General features: G+C 46.7%; 1 protein-coding gene across 1 annotated transcript; it reads left to right on the plus strand.

Annotated features, from left to right (window-relative positions):
* The first annotated feature begins 3747 nt into the window (after positions 1-3747).
* Positions 3748-6694, plus strand: OTUD6A (OTU deubiquitinase 6A). The gene has a single exon (XM_058713806.1). The coding sequence runs from the start codon at positions 4393-4395 to the stop codon at positions 5266-5268; it is 876 nt and encodes a 291-aa protein (XP_058569789.1). The 5' UTR covers positions 3748-4392; the 3' UTR covers positions 5269-6694.
* The last annotated feature ends 3972 nt before the right edge of the window (positions 6695-10666 follow it).

A 10666-nucleotide genomic window follows, 5' to 3' on the forward strand; every position in this document is an offset into this window, starting at 1 on the left:
TACCAACAAACTGAACAATCTGGAAGAAATGGAAAAATTCCAAGAAACTCACAAACTTCCAAAACGGAAATAGGAAGAAATAGAAAATTTGAACAGACCCATAGCCAGCAAAGAAATTGAATCAGTAATCAAAACTCTCCCAATAAACAAGAGTCCTAGGCCAGATCGTTTCCCAGGGAAATTCTACCAGATATTTAAAGAAAAGTTAATACCTATCCTTCTAAAACGGTTCCAAAAAAAAAAAAAATAGAAATGAAAGGAAAACTTTCAAACACATTCTATGAAGCCAGCATTACTAAAACCAAAGACCCCACTAAAAAGGAGAATTACAGGCCAGTATCCCTGATGAACATGGATGCAAACACTCTCAGTAAAATACTAGCAAATTGAATTTAACAGTACATTAAAAGAATTATTCACCACAGTCAAGTGAGATTTATTCCTGGGCTGCAGGGCTGGTTCAATATTCATGAATCAATGTGATACCCCACATTCATAAAAGAACCATATGATCATCTCAATAGATGCAAAAAAAAAGCATTTGATAAAATACAGCACCCATTCTTGATAAAAGCCCTCAACAAAATAGCGATAGATGGAACATACCTCAACGTCATAAAGGCCATATAGGAAAGACCCACAGCTAATATCATCCTCAATGAGGAAAAACTGAGAGCCTTTCCCCTATGGTCAGGGACAAGATAAGGATGTCCACTCTCACCATTACTACTTAACATAGTACTGGAAATCTTAGCATCAGCAATCAGACAACAAAAAGAAACAAAAGGCATCCAAATCAGCAAGGAAGAAATCAAACTTTCATTCTTTGCAGATGACATGATACTACTCTATGTAGAAAACACAAGACTCCACCAAAAATTGCTAGAACTAATACATGAATTCAGCAAAGTCGCAGGATATAAAATCAATGTACAGAAGAAATCTGTTGCATTTCTATACACTGATAATAAAGCAGCAGAAAAGGAAATCAAGGAATCGATCCCATTTGCAACTGCAATAAAAACAGTAAGATACCCAGGAATAAACTTAAAGAAAGAGGTGAAAGATCTGTACTCTGAAAACTATGGAACAGTTATGAAAGCAATTGAAGAGGACACAAAGAAATGGAAAAGCATCCCATGCTCATGGATTGGAAGAACAAACATTGTTAAAATGTCTATACTACTCAAAGCAATCTATATATTTAATGCAATCCCTACCAAAATACCATCAGCATTTTTTGCAGAGGTAGAACAAACAATCGTAAAATTAGTATGGAACTATAAAACACCCTGAGTAGCCATAGCAGTTCTGAAAGTGAAAAACAAAATTGGAGGCATCATGATTCCAGATTTCAAGCTATATCACAAAGCTGTAGTCACAAGACAGTATGGTCCTGGCACAAAAACAGACACATAGATCAATAGAACAGAATAGAAAACCCAGAAATGGACCCTCAAGTATATGGTCAGCTAATCTTTGGAAAAGCAGGAAAGAATATCCAATGGAAAAAAGACAGTATCTTCAACAAATGGTGTTGGGAAAACTGGATAGCGACGTGCAAAAGAATGAAACTGGACCACTTTCCTATACCATACACAAAAATAAATTCAAAATGGCTCAAAGACCTAAATGTGAGACAGGAAACCATCAAAATCCTACAGGATTTTGCAACCTCTTTCACCTCTGTCAGAACACCTTCTTACTGGACACATCGCTGAAGGCAAGGGAAACAAAAGCATGGATGAACTATTGGGACTTTATCCAGATAAAAAGCTTCTACACAGTGAAGGAAACAATCAATAAAACTAAAAGGCAGCCCATGGAATGGGAGAAGATATTTGCAAATGACTTATCTGATAAAGGTTTAGTATCCAAAATCTATAAAGAATTTCTCAAACTTAACACCGAAAAAGAAATAATCCAGTTAAGAAACGAGCAGAAGACATATATAGACACTTTTCCAGATAGCTAACAGACACATGAAAAGATGCTCAACATCACTCATCATCAGGGAAATATAAATCAAAACCTCGATGAGATACCACCTCACACCTGTCAGAATGTCTAAAATTAACAATACAAGAAACAACAAGTGTTGGCGAGGATGTGGAGAAACACTCTTACACTGTTGGTGGGAATTCAAACTGGTGCAGCCACTCTGGAGAACAGTATGGAGGTTCCTCAAGAAACTAAAAATAGAACTACCCCACGATCCACCAATTGTACTATTATGTATTTACACAGAGGATACAAAAATATGGATTCAAAGGAGTACATTCACCCCAATGTTTATAGCAGCATTATCAACAATAGCCAAAGTATGGAGAGACCCCAAATGTCTATCAACTAATGAATGGATAAAAAAGTTGTGGTACACATATACAATGGAATATTATTCAGCTATCAAAAGGAACGAAATCTTGCTATTTGCAAAGACATGGATGGAGCTAGCAGGTATTATGCTAAGCAAAATAAGTCAGGCAGAGAAAGAAAAATATCATATGAATTCACTCATATGTGGAATTTAAGAAACAAAACTGATGAACATATGGGAAGGCAGATGAAAGAGGAGAAAGGGAAATAAACCACAAAAGACTCTTAACAATAGAGAACACATTGAGGGTTGATGGAGGGAGGTGGGGGTGATAGGCTAGATGGATGATGGGTATTAAGCAGGGCATGAGTTGTGATGAGCACTGGGTGTTGTCTATAAGTGATGAATCACTGAATTCTACTCCTGAAACCAATATTGCACTGTATGTTGGCTAACTAAAATTTAAGTTAAAAAATAAAATAAAATAAAATAAAATAAAATAAAGCAAAAACTTAGGGGTGCCTGGGTGGCTCAGTTGGGTGGCTCAGTTGGTTAATCGTCTGACTTCGGCTCAGGTCATGATCCTACATTTCCTGAGCTGAGTCCCACTTCGAGTGAGCATGAGCCCTACTTCGGGTGAGCCCTGCTTCTCTCTCTCTCTCTTACCCTCTCTCTCTGCTCCTTGCTTACTTGTGGCCTCTCTCTCAAGAAAAAATTAAAAGGGGGGCGCCTGGGTGGCGCAGTCGGTTAAGCGTCCGACTTCAGCCAGGTCACGATCTCGCGGTCCGTGAGTTCGAGCCCCGCGTCGGGCTCTGGGCTGATGGCTCGGAGCCTGGAGCCTGTTTCCGATTCTGTGTCTCCCTCTCTCTCTGCCCCTCCCCCGTTCATGCTCTGTCTCTCTCTGTCCCAAAAATAAATAAAAAACGTTGAAAAAGAAAAAATTAAAAGGTGTGAAATTTAATATACACAACAACTTGGACAAATACTTTCCTCATTTGTAAAAAGGTGTGGAGGGGGTGGGTCTCGAGGGTCTTCCTGGTTCAGAATTCAAGATACAGGTGACCAGATTGGGGCAGGATGAGAGCATATGTGGAATAGCTTCGGGTTTATATTTATTTTATATTTTATTTTATGTTTTAGAACTTTTAGAGATTCAAAATTATCAGGAGTGCCTCAATGAATGCCAGCTGTTATGTTTCATAGGGGTGCCTGGGTGGCTCAGTCGGTTAAGGGTGGGACTCTTGATTTCCACCCAGGTCATGATCTCAGGGTTGGTGATTTTTGAGCCCCACATGGGGTTCCATGCTGATGGTGCAGAGCCTACTTGTGATTCTCTCTCTCTCTCTCTCTCTCTCTGCCCCTTCAGCCCTCTCTCTTTCTCTCTCAAAATAAATAAACATTGGAGAAAAAAAAAGAATTGTGGCTGTTGCCTTCTACACTGAGATGGGACAGTGTGAATTACTGTGAGACCTAACATGAAAGGAGTCTGTGTTCCCAGGAACATAAGGAAATGTAAAGGTTCACCATTCAAGGGACCTGAAAAAACGAGAAGGCAGCATTGCCATCTGAACACTAGGAGTGATGGGAAGTCCATCGTCAGAGCACATTTGTCTGGCGGGATAGTATTTGTCACGTGACTCAAGCCTGACCAGTGTCTAAACTGTGTTCAGGTTTGGAAATGAAGTAGGGAGTGAGAGTCCGTTAACAATTCTACAAGACTAATTGCTGCACGTAGTATTCAAAGGCGAGATTTTTGGCACGGGATTTGGGGCCGTGCTAAAAGCAGAAAAAAACGGTTGCTACGGGGTTTAACGGGGGCGTGTTTAGGGGCTCTCAACAGCCAGTCCTAGTGCCAAACGTTCTCAAGGGGGCGTGGCCGTGGGGAGACAGTAGCCAATGACAGGGCCGTGAATAGGGTGGGGCAACCAGCCAGTGCAGAGAGCCGAGTGCAGCAATTGGGCGAGGCTGAGGACGTGAGGAACCGTAGCGTGCTCCGTCTCTTGAGCTGTTAGTTTTAAGTGTAGCTGGTACTTCAGCTACCACCAAACTTCGAGTCTCAGCTGCCGTTAAACATCATGGAAGATTCTCAGAGAGAGCAAGAGCGGATGATACGACGCCACCTTCGCGAGAAGGAAGAGCTTCAGGCCCGCATCCAGGGCATGAAGAACTCGGTCCCCAAGAGCGACAAGAAGAGAAGAAAGCAGTTGCTCCTAGATGTGGCCCGCCTCGAGGCTGAGATGGAGCAGAAGCACCGGCAGGAAATGGAGAGGTTCCAAGAGAGTTGCCCTGATAACGGCAACCTCAATTCCATCACAGAAGATCTTGCCAAGATGGATCTTGAGAACCGGCCTCCCAGCGTGTCGAGGGCACAGAAAAGGCGCGAAAGAAGGGCGGCCCTCCAGAGAGAGCGCCAGGGGAGCATCGCCGAGGTGGAGATGGAGCATCTGTCCAGCTTCCGCCGTGAAGAGGAGGAGAAGCTCGCCGCCATACTGGGACCCAAGAACCTGGAGATGAAGGACATCCCGGCCGACAGCCACTGCATGTACCGCGCCATCCAAGACCAGCTGGTGTTCTCCGTGACCGTGGAGAGCCTGCGGAACCGCACCGCCCTGTACATGCGCAAGCACATCGACGACTTTCTGCCCTTCTTCAGCGACCCCGAAACCGGCGACGCCTACAGCCGCGATGACTTCTTGAGCTACTGCGACGACATCGTGCGCAAGTCGTTGTGGGGAAGCCAGCTGGAGCTGAGGGCCCTCTCGCACGTCCTGCAGACCCCCATCGAGGTGATCCAGGCCGAATCGCCCATCATCGTCATTGGGAAGGAGTATACCAAAAAGCCGCTCACCCTCGTCTATTTGCACTACACCTGCAACCTCGGGGAGCACTACAACTCGGTGAGGCCGCTGGAGGCCGGCGCCGTCGGGGGCGCGGCCCCGCGGCTCTTCTAGGCCCCCGCGCCACTGCCGTGGCCACTGGAGCCGGAGCCGAAGCCACCGCCGCACCTCCCCAGTAGGCTCCGGTTTTTTTTTTGCTTTCGGTTTTCTCGGTTTTTTTCTTGGTTCGTTTCACTCGAATGTCGACCCCCTCTCTCCCTCCCCTCCCCCACCCCCACGCCCGCGCTCTCCTACCTGGCAGTTCTTTCTTCTCTCAACCTTGTGTTGCTTTTGAGGGGTAGGGGGGCGGGGAGGCTCAGCACACGGGTAATATAATATCTGTATTGTTCTACCCAAGGGGAGGGAGTAGGTTTGCTAAAGTTGAACCGCCTCTTGCCCTTAGGGGGCTTCGCCTCCCTTACCAATGAGAATTGTTCGCGTTGCACTTACCTTTGAGATAAAAATAGAAATTTGGTTTGATGCCTTCTTAACTTGGGAAAAAGCAGTGGAGCTCAGGATCTTCAGATTGTCCCATGAATGTATTATATTGGATTACTTAGATAAAGTTGGAGTTTCTGTGATCGAAATGCTTTGTGAATGCCTTTTGCTTACTAGTTCTTTGGGAAAAAATGTATCCTGGTCTATTTTGACGGTTACTTTTTAAAGCCCAGTTGGGCTCTTCTAGAGATGTCTCAAGTTATGGATAAGAGCTCCTCTAGTATTTTGCTTTGTTTTTTTCCATACAAACTTGTGTGGTTCCCAATTAATTTTAGTTATTTAGGTATTTGCTAAATTCTACTTAAAGCGTTTGTTAAACTTAGAAATTAAATGTAAGTGCTAAACATAGAAGTTAAATAATTAAATTTACAAAAATTGGCAGGTTAGATAAGGTTTGCTCTAAGATGCAAAAGATATCAATTTAATTTCCTTTATTAAAGATAGGAAGGGATATGACTTCATTCAAGTAGTTGATCCATTTCATTGTGTCTACACCAAGTATGAGGCAAAAGGAGACATACTGATAAGTAGCTTAACTTACTACAAGGCTGAGATCTGAACCAGTAAGTTTTCTTTAGTCTGTGACATAAAAGGATACAACTTTATTCAAATAGTTGATCCAGTTTGTTGTGTCTACAAGTGGTATAAAGTTTGAAAGATCTGAACTTAGCATGTTTTCCTTAATTCTTAGAGATAGAAAACTTTTTTAGAAGATTTTAATAAGTAAACATACTTGATCCATTTTGTTACATCTACAACTGGCATGAGGCAAAAAAAGTGAGCAAGATAGTTTTGTTGGTATCTTTTGTTGGTTGAGGCTCATTGATATCTTGAATTTGCCAATAGAATAGTATAAGTGAAATGATTTGCAATAAACAGCTTACAATGTTGTAAATCTTTAGATCCTGTATTTCAGTGGGTTTACTTAAATTCATTGAAAAAGTTTATTGTACACAGCAAATGTAAAACAAAATATATAAATTCAAAAGAATTTTTTAAATATTATGCAACTTGTTTTAAAAATAAAAGTTTTAAAAATATCTAGTTCTCTATTTTTGTGTAGCTGACTTAGTTTACATAGAGTTTGCATCCCAGGATTTACTTCAGCAGAGGAATCCTTGAGGGTTAGGGAGAGGAGTTGGGAGACAGATGAGACTTTGGAGAGGAGGCCTGGCCCAAGGTCTTGGTGGCAGCCTGGAGTGGAGTGTTTCCCAGAAAAGGATTTAGGGAGGAGCTTTATCTAGAGGCTGCCCTGATTTGATGTTTCACTAGGTGAAAAACATCATGAAATGGTTTTGTTTAGGGATGTTCTCATTGCTATGCATGAAAAAGAACTCCCACTTCCCAAAACTCACCGATCCAGGGCTACATTGCAGTAAGGAAAGAAGTACCACTGTTGGGGGGGGGGGTCCCAAAATGCAAATAGGGAAATCTTACCAGATAGCTCACTGTGTAAATGTGCATAAGATAAATTTCAGATGGCCAGCTAGCTGAGGAGAAGAGGGCCCCTGAGAAAACCAGGGATTGGGGTGCATTGTAACAAGAAGGCCTTTTATAAGGGTGAAAATCCTGGCTGTGGAAGGGAGACAAGGCCCAGAAAGGAGGCATAACCTATAAAAGGGTGCCTGGCTGGGAAGGAGGGTGATAATTGGGGAAGGGGTCAGCCTAGGAGGAAGAATGGGACATGGCAGGGGAAAGGGGCAGAGGCTGAGGAAGGGGACTAGCTGGCAAACAAAGCATAGGCCTGGGTAGAGGAGGGAAGCTGCATGGGGTATAGGACACAGGTGGGTGAGCAGGACCTGAGTGGGGATATAGGTAGAGGCTGGTAACGGGCTCTAGAAATGGGAAGGGTGCTCCACTGGGATGAGTTGCATTGGGTAGGGGAAGGGGCTGGCTAGGGTAGGGGACCTTGATGGATAGGGTGACACAAGCTGGGGAAGTGTGCCTGGCTGCAGGAGGATTCCACTTCCCTAGTGGTCCAGGCTGTCAGCAGGAGCATAGGCTAGTGAAGGGCTTCTGGTAGAAGAAGGTGGCCCAGCTGAGGTGGGTTATACAGGGAGGGGAAGGGAAGCTGGCTGGGAACTAGGTCACATTCTGGGGAAGGGATCAGGGTAGGGAGCGAGAATAGGACTGGAAAGGAGGCTGGGTGGGGAAGGACACACTGGAAGGAGGAATAGACTGGTGAAGGGACTGCCCATTGGGGCAAGAGGCCTGGTTGGAAGGGCACACTGGATGATAAAGGGGTCCATGGCTTTGGATGGGGAAATGGCTGGGCCAGGCTGCCTATCCAAGGGAGAGACACTTGCCTGGGAAAGGGGTCTAGAAGGAAAAGGGGCCTTCTTGGGGAAAGAGGCATTGACTAGGAAACAGGGTCTGATTGGGGGAGGACTGGACAGAGAAAGAAACCTGGCTGATGAAGGAGCCACCAGGCTTAGAAAGTTGCACAAGGCTGGAGAAAGGGACCAGGCTGGGAGGGGGACCCAGCTTGAGAAGGGGGGTGGCTGGGAAAAGGGACCTGCCCCAGAAGGGGGTAGAGGCAGCAGAGGGGGTCCTTGCTGGGAAATTGGGCCTAGATGGGGAAGAGAGCTTAGATAGTAAGGGACACAGGCTGGAGAAGGGCCATATGGTGTGGAAGAGGTCCTGGAAGGAGAAGGGAGGCTGACTGGTACTGGGGAAATGTCTGGGGAGCACTAGCTAGGAAAGGTAGCCTGGGAATAGGGGCTTAGGTGGCCAAATGATGCCAGGCCAGGAATGCATGTTTATCTGGAGAGTAGACCGGGCAGAGCAAGGAGGAATATCTTGGGGAAAAGGGAACAGGCAGGGGAAAGGGACAGGAGTGGGCAAGGGAACCTGCCTTTGGACTGGGGCACACGGTGGGGAAGTAGTCTGGCCAGGAAGGGGCTAAGGGGGAGGGGCTGTCAAGGGAAGGAGACCTAGTTGAGTTGGGGGGCAAAGGATAATAAGAGTTCTTGACTGTTAAAGGGGGGAAAGCCTGGGGAATGACACCCAGCCAGGGAAAGAAATCTGGCTGGGAAAGTAGGCATAAGCTGGGGAGTAAGACATCAGCTGGGGAAGGGACCTAGATGCGGAATGTGCCTGTCTTGTAAAGGGAACATAGGCATGATAGGGTGGCACAAGCTGAGGACAGGAGACTGGTTGGAATAGGGAGCACTGGGGTGGGGGGGTGTGAAAATACCCTGGCAGGGAAGGGTGGCCTGACTGGGGAGGGGCTCTGGCAGGGGAATAGAACCTGGGGGAGATCTACCTGGGGAGGTACAGACAGGCTAAGAAAGGAAGCTGGTGGTGGGAGAGGTTTGAATGCTGAGAACCACATAAACTGGGCAAGAAATAGTAGGCAAGTTAGTGGACCTAGCTAGAAGAGGGGACCTAGCAGGTGGAGGAGCCTGCCAGGGAAGGGATTCTGCCTTCTAATGAAGGCATGTGCCCTGACGGAGGTCATGGCTGAGGGAGGGCACATGGTTGAGAAAAGGAACCTAGCTGAGGAGGGGGGCACAGGATAGGGATGAGAGGAGGTCTGGCCAAGGAGGAAGAATAAGCTAGCAAAGGGACTTGGCTGAGGAAGGGGGCCTTACTGGAGAAGAGGCTTGTCTGGGAAGATGAGCATAGACTGAGGAAGAGGATGTGGGTCCTTCAGTGAAGAGACCCTGGCTGGAGGGGAGGAGTCTGGCTGGGAAAGAGCTCCTATCTGGAGAAGGAGACTTGGCTCAGCATGGGGGCACCTGCTGGTGAAAGGGTCTTGGCAGGGAAAGGTCACATAGCTGGGGAGGGACTTGAAAGGTGATTCAGAGCTTCAAGAGGAGGATGTTTGGCTGGGGAACGAGGAACGGGCTCTGAAAGGCCAGTGAAGGGGCAGCTCCTTGGGAAAGTGATCCAGCTGAAGAGGGAAAAGCTGGGCACAGGCTAAGGAGGAATAACTAGCTGAGCCATGGGGCCCAGGGAGGGTTGCTGCAGATGGGGATACTGGCTGGGAACGTGGCTCAGTTGCAGAGGGGGTGGGTGTGGGTGGGTGTAGGTAGGTATAGGGGAAGCCTGCCTAGCAGGGAAAGGGAGCCCGCCTGGGGACCTGGACGTGGCTGGGGAAGGGGCCTTAGTTGGGGAAGAAGGCATAAGTAGATGAAGGGAGCCTGACCAAGTGAGGGGACCTGGCTGAGAAAAAGAAGGCATGGCTGGGTTCTACACTGTAGGTAGGTTAAGGGCTTCTGATGGGGGAGGGGTAATCTGCTGGGACAGGCTGCATAATATGGGGAAGGAGGACTACCTAGAAAAGGGGGCCTAGCTCTAAGGGGGTATTGATGGGACAAACAGGGTTAGGGAATTGGACCTGGGTGAGGAACGGGGAAGAGGCTGGTGACGAGGACCAGGGGCTTGGCTGATATATGGCATAAATTAATATAGGGTAAAAAAAAGGATTCCTGGCTCTTGAAGGAGGAAGGGCTAGGGAGTGGGACCTGGCTAGGGGAGGAGATACTTGCTAGGGAAAGGATACTGGAGAGTTCTCTGTGCATAAAGTAGGGGGTTACTGGATGGGATGGGGATGGGTTGAGGTGAAAGGGTACGCTGGCTGAGCAATGCAGCACGGGCTGGGCAAGGGCCCTGTCTGGGAAGGAAGGCACTCCTGGATGATATGGGCCTTGCTGGGAGTGGGGAGGGAGGGTTGGTGCTGCCCAAAGAATTTTGTGGCAGAAGATACTAAATAAAGACAGCCGAGTCCCATTTTACAAGCTATCCCTGAATAGAGAAATAACTGTTCCTATCTTGGGAACCCTTAAAATCTCACACAGCCTGTAGAGGAGGAGGGGAGTTTTCCCAGGCCAGATCCTAAACAGGCCCACAGAGCACAAACCAAGAGAGAGTCTTCATTGTGGGATCTGCTAGGACATGAGGCATGTAGGGTCTGTTCCATTTGTGTGACCACAATCACTGAAGACACTGTTCTGGGCAATTTCGTGTGCAA

Source organism: Neofelis nebulosa, chromosome X, assembly GCF_028018385.1.
Source record: "Neofelis nebulosa isolate mNeoNeb1 chromosome X, mNeoNeb1.pri, whole genome shotgun sequence".
Taxonomy (NCBI): domain Eukaryota; kingdom Metazoa; phylum Chordata; class Mammalia; order Carnivora; family Felidae; genus Neofelis; species Neofelis nebulosa.